The sequence below is a fragment of the Rhinatrema bivittatum genome, chromosome 13, assembly GCF_901001135.1.
Source record: "Rhinatrema bivittatum chromosome 13, aRhiBiv1.1, whole genome shotgun sequence".
Lineage (NCBI taxonomy): Eukaryota > Metazoa > Chordata > Amphibia > Gymnophiona > Rhinatrematidae > Rhinatrema > Rhinatrema bivittatum.
The window spans coordinates 49,911,190-49,932,001 of NC_042627.1; the positions used below are offsets into that span (position 1 = coordinate 49,911,190).

General features: G+C 42.2%; 1 protein-coding gene across 1 annotated transcript in view; it reads left to right on the forward strand.

Moving 5' to 3' along the window:
* Window positions 1-20,487, forward strand: part of RSL24D1 (ribosomal L24 domain containing 1) — a 32,173-nt gene extending 11,686 nt beyond the window's left edge. The window contains exons 3-6 of the mRNA XM_029575392.1: window positions 14,563-14,635; window positions 14,770-14,833; window positions 15,625-15,710; window positions 20,226-20,487. Coding sequence (XP_029431252.1) covers window positions 14,563-14,635; window positions 14,770-14,833; window positions 15,625-15,710; window positions 20,226-20,299 — 297 coding nt within the window. The 3' untranslated portion in view covers window positions 20,300-20,487. The remainder of the gene's footprint in view (window positions 1-14,562; window positions 14,636-14,769; window positions 14,834-15,624; window positions 15,711-20,225) is intronic.
* Window positions 20,488-20,812: the final 325 nt, after the last annotated feature.

Below are 20,812 nucleotides of genomic sequence, written 5' to 3' on the forward strand. Positions count from 1 at the left end.
CTTTTGTCTCCAGCGCTGCCGTGCTTTGTAGGCGAAAATGCTCCTCTTCCGATTAAATGCGCTCACACGATTTGGAGCTCCTGCAGTCCAACGTACGTTTCGCGGTTGCGATGCTTCAGGGACTGATCGGAAAGTTATAGAATCTAAGCTTGAAAAAGTGCAAGGTTAATTCCCACCAAGATAGTTTCAGTGTTTAAATGCTTCTGTCAAATTCATACGGTATTTAATACCTATGGAGATAACAATAGAAATAGTACCACACATATATTTTTGCACAATGACTTCTTGACAAAAGAATGCACTTTTCCCAATGGATTACCATTTCATCTTACCGCATTCAGCCGCCTAGTCCTCTTGTCGGCGTTCTGCTGAATTGCCGCGAGATCTGGCATGATTTTATAGAATCGCCCTACTGCACCTGTGTGTTTGATTTAACAGGTGAGTAGATTCACATAAAGTGAATCCACTCAATCTCTTTATTGAGGCCACCAGGGGTCACTGTGCGCAATTGAAAAATCCAACGTTGTTCACGTTGGCGTAATTTCTTAACTCGATCTCCCTTTCTCCAGTGTGGATGAATGACTTCTAAAATTGTCCATTTGATATCTGAAAAGTTGTGGTTGTAATCTCTAAAATGTGTAACTAAAGGTTCCTCCAACCGGCCCGTATTGAGACAACATTTATGTTCCGTTAATCTAATTCTGAACGGACGTAATTATAGCATGGGTTATTTTTCCCTATATGCATCACCTTGCACTTATCCACATTAAATTTCATCTGCCATTTGGATGCCCAATTTTCCAGTCTCACAAGGTTTTCCTGCAATTTATCACAATCTGCTTGTGATTTAACTACTCTGAATAATTCTGTGTCATCTGCAAATTTGATTATCTCACTCGTCGTATTTCTTTCCAGATCATTTATAAATATATTGAAAAGTAAGGGTCCCAATACAGATCCCTGAGGCACTCCATCGATCCCTGAGGCACTCCATTGTCCACTCCCTTCCACTGAGAAAATTGCCCATTTAATCCTACTCTCTGTTTACTGTCTTTTAAACAGCTTGTAATCCACGAAAGGACATCTCCTCCTATCTCATGACTTTTTAGTTTTCGTAGAATCAACAATAAGAGATCGAATCCTCTTCACTAAATACAGTCCATGATATCAATGCAAGAGTAGTTATGAGCAATATTTTCCCCTGAGGAAGCCTGGACAGCGAAACAGAGGCATTTGTAGGGACAGAGAGAATACAGGATGTAGCAGAAGTAGAACTTAGATTATAGAAACATCATTGGAACAACAGTTCTGTGAAACAATTACAAGTATCCTTTCTTGTGGACTGTGATTCAACTGTATTCTTTTTTTTTTTTTTTTTTTTTTTTTTTTAATGCAATTCACAAAGTATCTTGAAGTCCAGCTCTATTGCAAGTGTGTCATTGTTTTATTACAAGTACTTTGTATATATTTTGACAATGTTATAAATGCATAACACTACAGAGAGTTTAGAAGCAGTGTGAATGATTGACTAGGGCAGTTGATAAATGTGTTATTGTGCCAAGTTTATTTTTTGAATAGTTTTGATATTCTTTGCCATTGTTTAATAAAGCTTGCAACATTAAGCATCTTTCAATCATTTAAAATATTAGTGGTGTTACTTACCCTATTTTAGAGTTCTCGTGTGTGTGTGTGTGTGTGTGTGTATAATATCTTTGGTTCCCTATTTGTGTGCATCATATTTTCTTTTATATATTGCTGAAGGTTTTTTGGAAGGGCTAGTAAACACTTTTTTCCATGGCATCTGCTAGGATTGGTTTCTATTATATTCAGGTTTATTATTGGAGTGCATGTCTGAAAGCTATCTTACTCTGGCATAAACTCACATTTTTGTAGAGCAGGAAGGGGAGTAGCTATAAATATGCATTTAGTGTGCATGCTTTTGAGCATTGTTAATGCAGCTGAAGCCCAGCAGGTAAAATACATGCATAATTAGTTGCAGATTTTATCTCAAAAACTGCTACACCTCTGAGGTACAGTAGAACGTTTTGCAGTAGTGCATTCTTTTGCCTGCTTAATCATTTATTCACAGCTATAAATTATTTTATATCACAGTAGCTCGTGAGCGTGAATTTTGGCACTTAAATGTGCAAACACTAACATCTGTTTGTTGAAAACTCTGCTTCAGAAAGCTAAGGTGCACAGGCTGTTTAAATGTAGAATAAAGTGAGAGATTTGATTTAAACACTAAAACTGCTAAATAAAATCAGTCACAATATATTGGTACTTCCAGTGCTCCACAGGTTTCAATAAAATAAAATTGTCAGACAGCCTCATCAGAAAACATTGCCCTTGACTAAATTCTTTGCAGTAAGTCAACTGCAGTTTTTATAGTGTTGGTAGAACTTTGCAGCTTTAGTATTGTAGTAATAGTAAAGAAAAGCTATTCTTAAAGTAAACTCTTTAGTACATTTACTAACAGATTTAACTTACTCTTGCTATGCTGTGGCATGTTGGATATATCAGTTTTGAGCACTGTTCTTATCTAGTTTAGGCAGGTATGGCCTCCATTTATGCAAATATATCTCATCCATATTGATTGTTGATATCCCGTGTGTGGCTCTTGAGGACTGGAGTTGGCCACCCCTGGTTTAGAACAATCATGAAGGCCATTCTCTTCACTTATCTCTGCATTTAAAACAACTCTTCAAGGTCGGTGCTTGTAACACTCTCCTTCAGTGCTCTAGTAAGACTTGTGAACATGGTTTTTAAGTTTTAATTATAATTTGACTTTTAGAATCCCTAAGATAACTGTTGATATTTTACTTTATTTAAAGAGGCCTGCTCGCTTTCGCATGCAAAATTTGCGTGGTGTTCTGAGTTTCAAGCCAGAATGATTTCTGTGGCTGGTCTTTGACAATGGGAATGAGAAAGATTGATTGTTCACACTCAGTCATTTAGGAAGCAGCTGAAGGCCTTATTTTTTATTCAGGCATTTAATTCATCAAACAACTAAATATTATATTATCAGTGCAGATAATATGCTGTGTTTCAGGAGCAGTAAGACTGGTGACAAACAGGCAATTTTTTTTCAACTAGCCCTTCTTTTTTTTTTTTTTTTGCTGCTTTTGTGTTGGTGTATTTTATTGTCTTGTTTTGTTTTAATTATGACTCTGATGGTTGTTACACACCTAGGATATTGGATAGTGTCCGATTATAAATCTTTTAAATAAAAATAAACAAATGCTCCTTCCTTTTTCCTCCTTCACTCCTCAGCTGCTGGAGACAGAGGGCACATCCCCCTTCATGACCTCATTCTCTACCATCAGCCATAAGCCTTGTCAGTAGTTGGTCTCCTGCAGCTGCAGACTTTTTTTTTTTTTTTTAATAAATAAGGGAGAGGATTCTTGAGGTTCCTCTTTGCTGCTACCCAATTTGACTGTCCTCCAGTGAGACAAGGAAAAAGAGAAGGGAGCCCAAGCAGGTAACACAGCAGTGGCCTGTAGTCCAGATCACCCCGGAGGTGGTGAGTACAACAGGAGCAGGGGAATCAGGAGGAAGAGCAGCACCAAGATTAGTATACCACACATCTGACACACGCACAGCTCTGGAGGCGTTCCTCTATGGCCGTTTCATTATTTAAAAAAAAAAAAGCTGTGTGGCCTGCAGGTCAAAGAGGATCTCCAGTGTTGCCAGTTTTATTTTGTCCAGTATGTGATGGGGTTCCTGATAGGCCCAGCAAGGACCTGCCCCGAGCAGGGGAAGGGCCATGGGAGGGGGTTAACTCTGGAGCTGACTTGGCCCTAAATGCTCGGAGAGGAGGAGCTGTTGCCTCCAGGCAGCTAGGCCCAGCATCTTTTGCAGGGGGGAAGGGGGCTTCAGGAAAGGTATAATTTTTGTTTTATTATGTATATTATCTTTGTGATTATTTGTAAATCATTTTGAGAAATGTAATCAGTAAGGCAATTAACAAATATTTTAAAATAAAATAAATGAATACCTGGGACTTGGCCTTGGGCAGAGCTGACGGGGGGGGGGGGGGGCCTTGACAGAGTCCTACCCCATGGGTTTTTTGTCTGAGTTTATTATTGATGCACTGTGCTATGCAGAAGCCTGACTCTACTTTTGGGTCAGTGAACTCAATGTCCTAAACACCTAAAGGATGCCTTTACAGTTAAAGCCTCTCCAGCCCTAATGCACCCCCCCCCCCCCCCCCAGACTAAAGGGAAGAGCGGCTGCCAGCAGAATCTACCCTTTGTGCTTGCGACTGTCCCAAGAACATTCACCACAGTGAGAGGTGGTGGCAGTGGACCTGCACAAACAGAGAATAATGGTACACATTTATCTGGATGGTTGACCCATCCAGGCCAAATACTTTCAAGAGAGCCAACAAGCTTCAGCTGCAGTTGTCCAGTGCTTGAAATGTTTGGGATGAGTGGCAAATTATGCAAAGAGCAGCCTCTCGCCCTCTTAGATACCATAGATGGGCAGGTAACCCTGACCCACAGGAGGGTCTGCAAGTTGAATACCTGCTTTTGAGCCTTCTGGATACAAGAAGCTCAGAGTGTGGGATTATCTTCCGATTCTGGGTCATCAACCATCGATTTAGTCCTTTGGGCTGGGCACACGGGCCAGTTGCAACAATCTGTCCTCTCTTGCTGGAACCCTGCCCCACAGGACTACAAAGCCCAGCTTCTCCAACCTTGATGAGTGAACTAGTGGCTAGATCTAGTCAACTTGAATAAAACGGTGGAACTAGAGCCTCTCGATTCGGTGGTTATAACCTCAGACACTAGCACATTTGCATGGGGAGCTCACTGTCTGGATCAGACTGCCCAGGTCTGATGGACATTAGGAGAATCAGCCTGGTCAATAAACAGACTGGAATCAAGGGCTATTAGGCTGGCCCTAAAACACTTCCTTTCCTTAATATGAGAAAGGGCAGTGAGGGTTCTATCTATTGTCACAGCAGTAGCATATGTGAATAAGCAGGGAGACACCTGCAGTACATTGCTGGCAGGTGCAAGTCTTCTCTTCACCTGGACAGAAGAGAATTTTCTGCATCTTTCTGCATCCCACAATGTAGGAAGCGAAAACATCCAAGCAGATTTCCTCAAGAGGAGCTGGCTGGATTAAGGAGAATGGGAACTTTAGTGAGGCAGTCTTCCAACACATAATGTACCAGTGGGGTCCCCTGTTCAATGACCAAATGGCAATCAGAGCAAATACCAAAGCCAGCAGATTCTTCAGCAGCAGGAGAGAAAAGAGATCCAGCAGAAAAGATGTAAAAGACTTAGAAGTAGATGTAGAAGACGTAAAGTAGGACTCTATGGTCGTTGCCTTCTGGCCAAACATCTTGGTGGAAAAAAGGGGATTTTTCCTTTTCACTTAAATCAATCCATCTCTCTCCCATACTTCAAAGATAGCAGGATTGGAAGGACAACAGAAGACACCACCTCCTCGATGTAAGATGCAAGACACATATTAAGATACCTGAAAATTACAGATCACTTCTGGAAAACTAATAGGTTGTTCTTCCTCTTTGGAGGCTCCTGGCAAGAGGAAGCAATGTCCAAGGCTATGCTAGCTAAATGAGTCAAGGAAGCAATCTCATCTGCTTACCTATTTAAAAGGTCTCAGGCATCTGCAAAACACAGGGCACATTCCACAAGTGTCATCATGGGCAGATGTGTCTGTGATACTCCCAGATGAAGTTTGCAAGGCAGCTGCTTGGTCATTCTTGCACTCCTTTTCAAGGTTCTACAGGCTAGATGTGGGAGCCAAGGCAGATTCAGCCTTTGAGGTGGTGGGGGTTTTAAGGCAGCTCTGTCTTCCTCCTGCCTGGTCTAGGCACAGCTTAGGTACCTGCCACTAGATCAGACTGGTCTAGAAGGGAGAAAAGGAATGTTAATTTCCTTTCCTTGAGTCCTTTTAGACCAATCCATTTTCTACCTGGGAACAAAAGGGCTGCAAGAAGGTAATGGATCTTTTGAAGTAGGCCTCAATATTTTCTTTCCTTTTCTTTCTTCTCCCTCTCCCCATCTCCCTACCTGGGGGTAAGAGTCGGGTTTTTGAGCTCCCTTGGTAACCTAAAAAAAAAAAAAAGAAAGATAAACGTTAATTTTCCAGATATAACTGCAGAGGGGAATTGGAATATCCTCCTTTTTTTTCTTTAGTTTTCTGATTGATTCCCTGAAAATTGGGTTAAGTAGTTGTAACATTTTTGACATAAGATAGCTAGCAACTGCCTTATAGCAACTGATGATGTTACAAGAGAAGAAAAAGAAGTATCCCCTCTGTCTCCAGCAGCTGTAGAATGAGACATTCCCCCAGTTCAGACTGTTCTAGCAGGACTCAAGGAAAGGAAATTAACAGGTAAAATGTTACATTATGCAGGTTTCAAGTCCCATTAACCTGAAAAGTGCAATTTTTTTTTTTTTTTACACATTTTTGTTATCTTACTGAGCTGTTTGGAGTAAAGAAACGTTTAGTATCATTATGAAAAGCAAAAGGAAGGGGTGTTTTTAAATGTAGACTTTCTGTATCCTGATTGTTTGAAATTTGCCCTGTCTTCTTTGATATGTATGTCCTAACGTAGCCGGTAGTTTAACACAGGCACAAACTGAGAGAAAATCCTTCAGAAAGGAAGTCTAGGACTATAACAGGAAAATAGCTATCAACTGTCAGTAATATAACTTGTTCTAATATCGTGGGGACACACTATTGGTTATATTGCTGAACAGCAGTGGAAATGTTTTAAATTCAGAGTGCCTTAAGTCGCAGTTGTATTAATACATGATTGTGTGCCATGCTATATGCTTGTTTATCTTAATATGAGAAAGGGCAGTGAGGGTTCTATCTATTGAGCGACATTGCGGACGGGATAGAAGGTAAGGTTTGTCTTTTTGCGGATGACACTAAAATCTGCAACAGAGTGGACATGCCGGAAGGAGTGGAGAGAATGAGACGGGATTTAAGGAAGCTTGAAGAGTGGTTGAAGATATGGCAGCTGAGATTCAATGCCAAGAAGTGCAGAGTCATGCATATGGGGAGTGGAAATCCGAATGAACTGTATCCGATGGGGGGAGAAAGGCTGATGTGCACGGAGCAGGAGAGAGACCTTGGGGTGATTGTTTCGCCGACTTCAGATCATTAGACACTATGTGACAAGACGATAGCTAAAGCCAGAAGAATGCTGGGCTGCATAGAGAGAGGAATATCGAGTAAGAAAAGGGAAGTAATTATCCTCTTGTACAGGTCCTTGGTGAGGCCTCACCTGGAGTGCTGTGTTCAGTTCTGGAGACTGTATCTCCAAAGAGACAGACAAGATGGGAGGCGGTCCAGAGAAGGGTGACCAAAAAGGTGGATGGTCTTCATCAAATGACTTATGAGGAGAGATTGAAGAATCTAAATATGTACACCCTGGAGGAAAGGAGGAGCAGAGGTGATATGATATAGACTTTGATACTTGAAAGGTTTTAATGATCCAAAGACAACGACAAACCTTTTCCGTCAGAAAAAAATCAGCAGAATCAGGGGTCACGATTTGAAGCTCCAGGGAGGAAGACTCAGAACCAATGTCAGGAAGTATTTCTTCACGGAGAGGGTGGTGGATGCCTGGAATGCCCTTCCGGAGGAAGTGGTGAAGACCAGAACTGTGAAGGATTTCAAAGGGGCATGGGATAAACCCTGTGGATCCATAAAATCTAGAGGACGTGAATGAAGAGTGGGTGGCTCGCGGGAATGACGGCTACTACCTGGAGATAATACCCTTATTCAATAAACATACACACGGTTAATGTGCCTCTAACATTGCTCTAAGCTTCAACAGCAAGAGGAAATGTGGAAAAAAGGATTTGCATTCACAAAAAAGCAAGGAGTAGCTTGCTTGTTACAGTGGTTACTACCCCAAACTAAATAAGCCTGATACTTCACTTTCAATGCATATCCAGCATAGCTCTCTGCTTCAACAGCAGGGGAGAAAGTCTGATACTTCACGCATATCCGGCATAGCTCTCTGCTTCAACGGCAGGGGAGAAAGTCTGATACTTCACGCATATCCGGCATAGCTCTCTGCTTCAACGGCAGGGGAAATGAAGAAAAGTGGATCTATATACAGACAACAACCAACAAGGACTGAATTAGATAGTCTGGGTAAACAAATAAGCATGGGTGAAGTTTGCTTATTGCGGCAGTTACTATCCCTAACTAATTAACAGTTCGATACAGTAAGGCCGCATTAAAAAGAGTGCGGTAGTGCCGGGCGCACCCTCATTCACCGCACGCACAGTCCTGCTCACATACCGCTCGATACACTATTTAAATTGCTTGCAAATGCAAGCCGCGTCTGCGAAGCGTTAGGCCCACGCAACCCATTTTACTGTATAGGCGCTTAATACAGCGCCTATACAGTATCCTGGGTGCGCTGGTACCTGTCATTTCAAATGTCATTTCAACTGACATTTGAAATGACAGGTACCAGGAAGTGGATGGTTCCCCCCCCCCCCCTCCCGAAGCAAGGCGCAGGGCGAAAATTAAAACAAAGGGAATAAAGTGTAAAAAAAAAGTAAACTTACTGGCGGGAGCCGGCGGGCGCGCGTTCAAGGCGGGAGCGAGTTCATCGAGGCGGGAGCCGGCGGGCGGGCATGCTGTCATTGAGGCGGGAGCCGGCAGGTGGGTGGGCACGCGTTCATCCAGGCGGCGGCGGGAGCCGGCGGGCAGGCGTGCATTCATCCAGGCGGAGGGAGCCGGCGGCGAAAGCGGCCTCCAGCAGCCCCCGCCTGCAGTGAATGAATGCACATCTGTGTACGCCCGTGCAATTTCGGCGCTCAATACGTGACGTCACGACGTTTGACGTCGCAGCATGTGACGTCTGTGTTCTCTAATGCCCTGCCTTGAGCGCCGAAATTGCACGGGCGTAAACAGGCGTGCATTCATTCACTGCCGGCGGGGGCTGCTGGAGGCCGCTTTCGCCGCCGGCTCCCTCCGCCTGGATGAACGCGCACCCGCCGCCGCCTGGATGAACGTGCGCTCGCCGGCTCCCGCCTCGATGACCGCACGCCCACCCGCCTGCGTGGAGATGGGGGATTCGGAAAGTGACATCTAAGGTATTTATACCCATTTTAGGTTTTCTTTTGTGGGAAAGTTTGCCGTCTACCCTTAACCCTTGCCTCTAATGCAGGGGTAGGGGTAGGCGGTAAGTTAGCAGGTTAAACGCGGGGCAAAATGGCAGGGTAAAATAGAGATAGTCGGGGCGCGCGTTACTGTATGGGAGGGAATAGCTAATTCGCTCGTTTACATCTGATATACATGCCACGTGCGGAAGGGGTTACCCGGGGATTTAAAGAGGCGGTAAGAATCGGTTAAAGGGGATTGTGTATTGCAGGAAGGGCTAACGCGGCCGGAAAGTGAGTAGAAAGCAGGTTAGGAGCAGGGTAACCGTGGCCGCACTTTACAGTATTGAGCTGTAAGCTAGATATTTCACTTAGATGCAGTTCCAACACTGCTCTCTACATTAATGGTGGGGGTGGAAGGGAAATAGAACCAAAAGGTTACTAAGTGCCAGGAGTAACAGATAAGTATGAGAGAAAAAAAAGTGCGAAACTTGCTGGGCAGATTGGATGGGCCGTTTGGTCTTCTTCTGCCGTCATTTCTATGTTTCTATCTACACAGACCAAAAAAAAATATTCTGCAGATCTTAATATAGTTTACCCTGTTGAGCAGGGATTTTGAAAATTCCTCCAGGACCATCAGGGACTGAATACATTTCCCATGTATTCTTTACCCCTCCATTCTTTTTTTTTTTTTTTTTGGGTGGGGGAGAGGGTACATGTTTTCCATTAGTGAACATGAGTGGAGGAGGCTGTGGGGACCTCATCACTCCATTGCAGCTCTTTTAGAGTCTTCTCCCATCCTGGTATACTCTTCTGTCCTGTAGTTGGCCTTTCTCCATCCCTCCCTCCTTTCAGCTCTTATTCTCTTCTCCCCCCTATACCACCCAGGTGCAAGTCTTTTCTTTTTCACAGCCTTCTTACTATTCACTTCCCCTTTCTCTTCTTCTCTTCCCTTCCGTTCTGTTGCAGCTGTGTCTCTCCTCCTTGCATCCCTGCTACTACCTCCTCAGGCTTTGATCGGGGCTAAAAAAGCTGCCCCCCCCCCCCCATTTCTGCCCAGATTGGGGATAAAGATAACACTGCCTCTGGGTTCTAACAAGGAGCTGAAAATGCTGCCCTAGCTCACCCACCATGAAAATTGAATATTCTCCCTCCAAGGTCTTTAATCATGTTACACAGTTTTAAGACGGTCAGTATACATAAATCCAAGTTTCTGAGCTAAAGGAATGCTCCCTTCAACTTTAGGTTGGTTGCAAAGAGTCCAGTTCATCTACTGACCTCATGCCCCAAAACTACTTGGAGAGAATTCAGTCACTTTCTGTGCTACAGCATTTCATGTAATAGAATTGAAAATATGAGGGAGCCCATTTGAGGCAGCCTGGACATCGCTTTGCTGTGATTGGGACCTGTCCTGCCAAGTGCCACCCCCTGACTGTGTCCTTGGCATCAGGAAAGCTACAACTGCGGTGTCTGCCCTGCGGGAGAGCCCATGTGAGGAAGCCCAGACATCGGGTTGCTGTGATTAGAACCTGTTCTGCCAGGCACTGCCCCCTGACTGCATCCTCAGCATCCGAAAAGTTACAACTGGGGTATGCAGCAGCGCCCCGGCGCACCAAAGTCACACGCCTAAGGAGCATGCCCCTATATCCGTTTTTTCATCACTTCTCACACTGGATTAGTTTGAGTATCCTTTCAGGGGGCAAGAAGAAAAAAGGGTCTCTGAGGTCCCAGCCATCCATGCCATAGGTAATTCCTTCCTTCTCTACGCAATTGACTTTGGCTAATTTTCATTTTTCCAGTAGTGTTGGGGGTTCAGATGAACTTGGAGTAACTAGCTCCGTTCCCGAGGAGGCTTCGGTCTCTCTGGCTCTGAAGGCCCAATACCACCTTCTGCTCCGGGGGTCGCTGTATCGGGTCCTGGGAACCAGGATGGTTGAAGCTGATAGTGGTGTTCGTCACCTTCTTCTTTGAATGGTGGGCATTTTATTGACGTCTGCCCCAAGAAATATTCTATCTTTTAAACCAGCTGTTATCACTCTGGATTCATTATGTACTGCAATTTCTAAATTGGAGTCAGCTTTGTCTTTGAGAATAGATTCTGTTTTGAGATCTATGGGCAGTACTGCCTCTCAGCTCAATGAACACTCTCATCGGATCTCTGAACATAAGGCCCAAGTCAACTCAATGTGCAGCTATTTCTGGTATAAATGTTTTCTTAATTCAGAAGAATTAAGCACCCCCTAGAAAAACAGAAAATATGCGGAGTCAGTTAAGATGTATAGTTTTTGAGGTGTTTGGATCTTCCATATTGTTCACTAATGCCTCCCTTGGAGATGCTGAAAAAGTTGTTTTTAGACCTTTCTAGGCTATACAGAGAAGCCACACCTGATAATATTAAAGCACATTGGGGTAGATTTTAAAAGGTGCACGTGCTTCCTAGTGCGGACACATGGACACACCGATTTTATAAGATTACGTGCGGCGTGGACTGGGAGGGAACTTCCCTACCCATACTTCCCCTCTCCTCCCCACCTGCTAAATCCTGTCTTCTACTTTTCCTTTTTTTGTTTTGTTGCTTACTGCTCCACTGGAGCAGAAGCAACTTGCGAGCGCCAGCCGACTGCTAGCGCATGCTTCCCAGGCACAGCGGCAAATGGCTGCTGTACCGACCGCCCCTTTCTCTGGGTCCGGCACTTCTGCGCGTAACCCCCATATTTTACGCGCATGGCGGATTTAAAAATTCAGCTGATTATGTTTTTGGTGCTAAATCTCAACAGCTACCAGTGAATTTGTCTGATAAATCAAAAGAAGAATTTTGTTCATTAATATTAACTGGTTTCTTGGAGAGTTCAGATATACTTGTTCAAAGTAGGGCTGCCTTGTTGGTTGTTTTTGCTTGTGAGGTTGATTATACAATTAACCTTATGGAGTTTGGGGGTTTTTTCATATTAGAGAGTCACCTTTTTTTTAGGACAAAAGATCAGTATATTTCCTGAAACTCGGGTTCGTAGGAAGCAGTTTCTACTTTTGAAGATGAGAAGAATTACTTAGGGGCCTCCTTCCATTTGAGGTTTCCCTGCAAAGGATCAAGTTATATTGTCTATGATCCTTCTCAACTGGAAGGGTTCCTTTATAATCAAACCATGACTCCAGCTTGGTTGCTTGTTCTGTAGAAATGGCCTTAGTATGTAATAGACTGCAATTTTTCCTGGCTTAAGTTCTTTGTGCTCCTCTCTCCCTATATGATATCAGTAGTGTATTTGCTATGTGTTTTTCTTTTTCTTCTTTGAATGTTTTGGTTTTTTTTTTTTAAATACAGATTGTAGTTTCAAGTATGCTTGAATGTAACTTAAAATGTATTAAAGAGTTTCAGAGAAGTGTTTATTGAAAAAGATGCAGAGATGTCTGCAGCTCCCTCAGGGTGTACTGCTTTTAAAGGTCAGATTGATGGAAAGATCAGGGGTTTTGTCAGTATCAAGGGCAAAGCCACTTTTAAATGCATAATTAAGATGATCTATTGTAACAAAAGCTTTACAAAGTGACACATTGGAAAGCTTCTTATTAGGTGTAACAGCCTTCTGTATTCGCCAGATTTCAGGTTCTTGCAGCAGTGCTTGGCCTCCTAACTCTCTCATGGGTTAGGGGTACATACACAGAATGTTTGTACTTGTCATCTGACAGCCCTGAATATAAGAATGTGAAATATGAAGCAGTGCTTCTGCAAATTTTCCTAAGCAAAAAAAAAAAAAGTTTTACAGGGGGGACTGTGAATAACATTAAGCTGTGTAAGACTTGGTTCAGCAGTACTGTCATTTGAATTGGCTGTAGGATGAACAGTTGAGAACTGAAATTATGGCTTGATAGCAGCATTGGACTGACAAAACAGCAAGGAAGGCTGCTTAATAAAGCCGTGAGAGCAGAAGTACACAATAAGCAGCCAAATGTCCAATCTATGAAAATTTATTGTGTAGAATCAATATATGCAATGAGCCCGACTCCAGCCGAGTTTCGCCCTCTTTCAATAGGACTGCATCAGGGGTTAAAAACATACAATAAATAACATTAAATAATATAAAAATAAATTTAAAAACTGATAGACATGTAATAAACAAACATTTAAAATGAACATATAAAATGCACATATAAAATGATAACATGGATATATGTGGTGTGAACATAAAATCATCACAATAAAAAAATAAAAATAACTACAAATGTAAATAGTGTATCGTGAACATAATATATAGTAAAAGTAGCAATAAATAACTAAAAAATGTGACAAATACCTGTATCCAATGTAGCCAATGGCACCCGTATTAACCACATATAAGTATAAAGGCAATATTCACTTTTTATGTATTTGTCATTTTTTTAGTTATCTATTGCTGCTTTTATTACACATATCTTAGGTATTTGTCACATTTTTTAGTTATTTATTGCTACTTTTACTATATATTATGTTCACGATACACTATTTACATTTGTAGTTATTTTTATTTTTTATTGTGATGATTTTATGTTCACACCACATATATCCATGTTATCATTTTATATGTGCATTTTATATGTTCGTTTGTTTATTACATGTCTTTATCAGTTTTTAAATTTATTTTTATATTATTTAATGTTATTTATTGTATGTTTTTAGCCCCTGATGCAGCCCTATTGAAAGAGGGCGAAACTCGGCTGGAGTCGGGCTCATTGCATATATTGATTCTATACAAATTTTCAAAGATTGGACATTTGGCTGCTTATTGTGTATTCTTGATAGCATTGTGCACTGCCATGTGGGAGACCTGGGTTCAGTTTCTGAAGTGGATGTCTCCTTAGGCTGGCTGAGGCTTTGGATGCTGCAGAGAGAGGCTGTCCAGCCATTATCTACAGCTACACCTACCGGGCAGACTCTGTGCGCACATTCAGTTGCAGAGCAAGCCTGGGGGTGGGGGGGAATTTAAAAACTAAAAGAAATCCTCTGGGAAGTTGTGAATAAGGGTTCATTGTGCTATAGCTCCAACGGAAGCCATTTCCAAATGACTTAAAAGCCGAAATCAATGGATGCATTGATCTTTGTGCATTGCCATATTACATGAATTTGCACAGCTTCTTGCTAACTTGATATGAAACAGTTTTCTGTTGTAGAAGGTTTGAAGAAACATAGATACAGTGTGTTTTTATTTAATCCAGCTTGTTTCTCCCCTTACATAGAAGAGAAGCGTTTTATGCTTTAACGAAGGCTGTTTATATCTGTGACAAGCTAGCACTGTTTAGGCATTTGTAGATCGCACACGGTGCAGAGACAGCAGTGTCCTCTCTATTCAGGGGTTTACCCTGGTTCAGCCATGGCCAAAGAATTAGCTGCTTGAGTTCTGTTTGTCTGGCCTACTGTTGCTTCATTTCTCCTGGCCTGCCCTCAGTAAAAGCTAAACTAGCCAGTGTTCTTTTTTTTGTGCAGGACAATTGCTTTGAATTTGAGAAACGAAGAAATGAGCCAGTCAAGTACAAGAGAGAGCTGTGGAACAAGACAGGTAAGGTGTTTCTGTTCAGAGTTGTAATAAAATGTAAAATATCCCCTAAACCCCTTGTAAATATTGGCAACAAAACATACAACCCAGTTTCAGATTTGTACTTTTTTTTTTTTTTTAAATCTCTGCTTTTTTAGTTGAGACGATGAAGAGAGTTGAAGAGATTAAGCAGAAACGCCAAGCTAAATTCATCATGAACAGGTGAGGATGTGAAATATATTTTGTCTCTCGTCCACATGTAAATGTATTGGAGTACATTCAGATGTGGTCCCTAGCAGGTCTGTGAATAAGAGGTCCAGGAGGAGGAATGGCCTCGTGGCTGAGAACCAATTCCTTGTGACATTGGCCAAGTCACCCTATCTCCCGATGCCTCAGCTACCCACATAAATTGTAAGCTCTTTGGGGTAGTGTCATGTTGTGTCCTAATTCTAATAATGCTATAAACTGTCCAGCATAATTTGAAAATCAGTCTAAAAGTGGAAAAATGATGATATTCCATTATGAAGCAGTAAATCAACGTATGAAGTAAAGTTTTTAGTTAATTTTTTTTTTTTTAAATTTGTGCCAGAGTTACATAAGGAAGTAGACAAGCAGATAATACAATGTGATGAAATAGACAAAAAATGCAAACCCAAATGAACGCTCACACTGGACTGTTCATGCGTGTGCTGCAGACATAAGCCAGACTCTGAGGGAGGAGAGCATGGAAAAGCCTGTTCAGCCATGGCTATGTAGAGACAGCAAGGAGCCCGGCATGTTCTCAGGAAGAAATAATTTCTAAATATAGTAAATGCATCTTGCTGAAGATTGCATCTGCAATTCTGTCCTCCCTGGGGACCCGTGGACTTCTCTGGTTATGCTCAACAAAGAAGGGAGAGGCAGACAGGCAGCCAGGAGCAACAGCCCAGATTGTAAATGTAGTAAATTACTAATAATTTGACATATGTTTTGTGAATTAGCTTTGGGAGTAATTCACCTGATTCTTCCCTTAGATTGAAAAAGGGCAAGGAGTTACAGAAGGCACAGGACATCAAAGAAGTCAAACAGAACATCCACCTTATTCGAGCTCCTCATGCAGGTGGGAAATGGATCTGTTTAAGGTGTTCAGTAAAATTGCTGCTTTTCTGTATATTTTCTTTAAGCATCCAGCATGCCGTTGGTTTGGTTTGGTTTGTTTCTTTGTTTATGGGCCAGATGTCATTGTCATAACAGTCTGCATCTTATGTAATGACCCTGTATTTTCCATTGACTCCATCTTCCTGTACATACTCAGGTCAGATTGGCTGGAGCTAAGAACAGAAAGAAGCTCCTTTTTGATCTCCCCTGCTTGTTGGCTGATTGGTAGCTGTCACCATAAAAGCAGCACTCTGCTCCATGCACAGCCAAAGAACAGGAAGCAGAGCTGGGGCTGACCCTGTCTATCTTGATAATGTGCGACACAAATCACTAAGACCAGTAATCTGCCAGTTTAACACCATTCAGAGCAATCATTAATGCAATAATGGACTCAGCCCAGGCTGGTGATTTAAACCCAATGTCGCTGTTATATGCTGTTTATTGGAGGCAGGCCCCCATGACCCAAAGAGAGCCCGTTTAAAAATGGGGGATAGGCAGCTAAAAATATGCTTTAAGAAACATGATCTATGGAGTATATTTGGTTTTCCGCATTACTGCTCTCAACGATCTACAGGTCAGCTGGAGCTTTTGGTTGGTGGTCAGCTATGGCTTTCTTCTTGGTATTGTAGAATTGTCCTGGAACTACAAGCACAGCCCTAAATAAAATTAAAAAAAAAAAGGGCTTAATGAACTTGTCTGTATCACTAGAGGTGCATGACTGCCAGTGGTATTGAGACAGTCCTGTGTTAACCAGCTATGTCAAGGGTGGCCAGTTCCAGTCCTCAAGAGCCACAAACAGGCCAGGTTTTCAGGATATCCACAATGAATATGCATGATGTAAATTTACATGTACTGCCTCCATTGTATGATAATCTATCTCATGCATATTCAATGTAGATATGAAAACTAAGCTTGTTTGTGAGCTCTCGAGGACCAGAGTTGGCCAATCCTGTGCTATGTCATTTGGCTGAGCCTGGTTTGTCTTACACCCCCCCCCCCCCCCCCCCCAATATTGTCTGTTATGTGGGAGGTGCACATCAGCCCTGGGAGTTTAATCCTTTCTATTTAAAAGAATGTATCAAATGAAAATCAGTGATGACCGGAGTCCCTCAAGGGTTAGCGTTTTCTGCTCATCTTTTTAACATTTCTCTCTGTTCATTTTGTAGCCTACTTGCCAATTTGGTAGTGGACTGTAGACTGTCGATTACATACAATTTTTTGTGCCTATAATCAACATCCGTTACTGAAACTTTTTAGATTTTGTTGGGCACTGCTTAAGTACCATTAAGCAATGGATGAATATCAACAAATTAGCTCCCAACATTGTAAAAATGAACATAATGATGATATTAAGATTTACTTTAGACAACTCTGACCTGCTTCTGGTTTGAGGACTGGATGATAAAAGTATCTTCAGTACTAAGGAATTTAAGTGTGCAGCTTGAATCCGATCTATCTTTAAAAGAACAAATAAAAACTAATAGCGAGCCCCTCTCCCAAATTGCTAGTGTTGTGGTGTTTTTTAATCCATTTGTGACCACCAATTTTCCAATCATTGGTAACGTCAAGAATAGAGTGATGTAATTCGCTGTATGTAGGTGCACCAGCATAGAAGTTAAAATGCCTGCAAGCAGTAGAAAATGCCACTGCGAGGCTGCTGACAGGAGCTAGAACATCTGACGTATCACCCCAGTTTTGTACGTATTACATTGGCTTCCCATTTATTGGAGGATCCAATTTAAAATTGTATCATTAATCCCCTAAGATATTCCACTATGTGTGAATTTGTGGCTTAAAATCTATAAACCCCAACGGAGTTTGAGATAACTGGCTGCAATTTTCTAGATATTCCATCTATATGGCAAATGCGATTCAGTGAAACCAGGGAAAGAACATTTCATGTAGCAGGCCGTACATTATGGAACAACCTACCAGATGCAAGGAATGGAAGAGCAGCAGTTGGGAAGCTAGGGTTCCAATCCAACTGCCACTCTTTGTGACCTTGGGCAAGTCACTTTACCCTCCATTGCCTCTGGTACAAACTTAGATTGTTAAGCCCCCTGGGGAGAGGGAAATACCTTCAGTACGTGAATGTAATCTGCTTTGAAACTGCCTGAAAAGCACTTTCCGCTGTGCTGGGGGATCGTGCAACTTACGCCAGCTCAGGAGCTGGCCTAATTTCTTAAACAAAATTAAAAAAAAAAAAAAAAAGGTAGGTTCTTTTAAGGGGTCGGGGAGGAAAAGGGAAGAGGGAGGGAGTATGGGCAGGGGTGTAGGGAAGTTCCCTTCCAGTCCACTCCTTAATTGGAGAAGGCCGCAATGTGTTGCCACACGAAAATTGCATTATTTCACCCCCCTTCCCTTGTGTGCATCGCCCCGGATTTTATAACATGCGCACGCCTGTTTAAAAATCTACCCCTTAATGGGAGGAGATGTTAGGGTTAGCAAAGAATGTTGTATTTATTTTCCAAATTAAAACCAATACTTTATACTTATCCAAAACATAAGAATGCTGCTAGTAAAGCAGTGTGCTTCTATAAGCTGTAAATAACTAAACAGAGGTGATTGTCTTAGCGAGATATTAAGAAGAAGCCGAGTGCTGAGCTGATGTTGGAAAGGCATAAATATGTTTTAAATTCCTTGGGCTCTGCTAACAAACGTATAAAGATGGGAAGAACGTTCCATAGAAAAGGCCTTGTCATGTCTGGCCGACAGTCGGGCAAGCCGAAGAGACGGATCTTCCAAACGGTTTGGGCTGGAAGACTGACGAGTCCTAATGGGAGCTTAAATCCTTAATGTCTAACTGATCCATGGGGAAGTAATTTTATTCAAGAGAGTATGAGTGATTGCAACCAATTTATATTGTATACACCATTGAACAGATAACCAATGAACATAAGAAAATGCCATACTGGGTCAGACCAAGGGTCCATCAAGCCCAGCATCCTGTTTCCAACAGTGGCCAATCCAGGCCACAAGAACCTGGCAAGTACCCAAAAAACTAAGTCTATTCCATGTAACCATTGCTAGTAATAGCAGTGGCTATTTTCTAAGTCAACTTAATTAATAGCAGGTAATGGACTTCTCCTCCAAGAACTTATCCAGTCCCTCCTTAAACACCACTACACTAACTGCACCAACCACTGGTATAAAGGGGGAACTGCACCAAGTGACTGGTATAAAGGGGGAAATGTGATCAGGTCTAGTTCCAGTAAATAAACGAGCAACAGAGGTCTGAGGAGGCCTGAGGAAAGAGAATTGTGGTAGGCCGTATCTGAGAAAATCAAAGACTGAGGAATTATTCTGAAATCAGATGATGGAGAAGTCTTATCAAATGAGGTCTGGACTAGGGGTGCTCAAACTGGGGCTCCCCCAGCCAGTCGAATTTTCGTGATATCCCTAATGATTATACATGAGAGATATTTTCATACATAGGAGGAGGTGCATTCAGATAAATCCTGAAAAGCTGACTGGCTGGGATCAGTCTGAGCACCCCTGGTCTCGACTGCTGTTTTAGTATGTATTTGCATGGCAGTGAGGCGTCAATGACATCTAAATGATGTACTTTTGCAATGTCTGCTTATCAATTGAAAATGGGGCAAGAGTTTTGTAGCTTGGACTACCTAAAACTATGATTTCAATTTTTTTATTAAGATTGAGACAGTTTGTTGTGGCAGAGAGAATTGTATTCAGGTTCACAGGAAGATGGTGAATCCGGGAGAAATTTGACAAGATTCCGTACTGATTCACAGAAAATTGCATCGCATCTGTTAGTTTTCTGCTTGAAATCCAATACTGGTTTGCAGTAAACGGCTCCCAAATTTTTATTGTTTTTTTAATCAAAGTTTGCCGATCTAATTCAGTGGACCTGCAGAATACTTGCAGTTTGTCAGATTAGTTTCCAGACTTTTTAAATATGAATTTTGCATATCTATATGTTCCCACTAACCTCCGATTCCTTTCTACTCCTTCAAGACCTTGCGGGCCTGTGCAGTTCCACCCAGCAGCCGGATGGAATGGTGACCGACAGCTAGAAGGGAGTTGGAGGTCTCCTGCATTGGGAGCATTAATCTTTACTCTCTGGGCACATGTCTGTCAGTCATGAGAATGTGAATCTGACACAGTGTCCTATGCCGGTTTAATACTGGCAATACGTAATTGAGGACAATGTGGATTCAGAGTTCACATTGCTGCAGAAGATTCTAAAAGCTGTTGACTTAAATTAGGAGGTTGTCATGATAAATACAGTGTTAATCAGAATTGTGACTGTTGTGCCAAGTGTTTAAAAACAAACAGTATTTACTGAAGGGCACGCTTGCTCCATTAAGTGACAGCCAGTTTTGTGAGGATGGAAACACGGTGGCAGCTCTGAGCTTTATTAAGATGTCTTGCGTTTTCAGTAGAAGAAAGCAAACTCGTACAAAAAAAGACATTTTAAATGGATTTAATTATAATTCATGATTTGTATTTTTTTAAGGCAAGGCAAAACAGTTGGAGGAGAAAATGGTGCAGAAGTTACAGCAGGATGTGGATATGGAAGAAGATGCGTAAGAATCCTGGGTGTCAGTTTCTCAGGCTCGCCAGGAGCCTCCCGTTATGTGCTGGAACTTTTCCTCTCTGACGTTTGTTCAGTGAAATACCTGGAGGATAAAGGCCAACCGGTGTCTGTTTACCTTTTGCAAAGAACCCACTGTTGTACATTTTTGGAGGGAAAAATAAACACATTTTATTTAGTGGCATCCACTTGGTATATGTAAATCCTTTGTTTGTAAACAGTGTGCAGCAGCATTTAGATAAATGGTATTGTTCATATCAAGAGAGTGATATTCTGCAGCATCAGCACTCATGCTGTGTGTTTGGGTCTTTTTGGGTGGATCTGGCAGTTTCCTCTTACTCCTTTCAGGCTTCAGGTGCTGGACTCCGGCACCACCTACCTGTGGGGTTTCCATGATTTTGTATCTCCTCCCAGTGCAGCGCTGATCCTCAGCAAAGTGCCATGCACCAGGGTTCCCTCCAGAACACCCTGCAAGCATGGGAACTAAACCCAGCCAGGGGCTGCTGCTG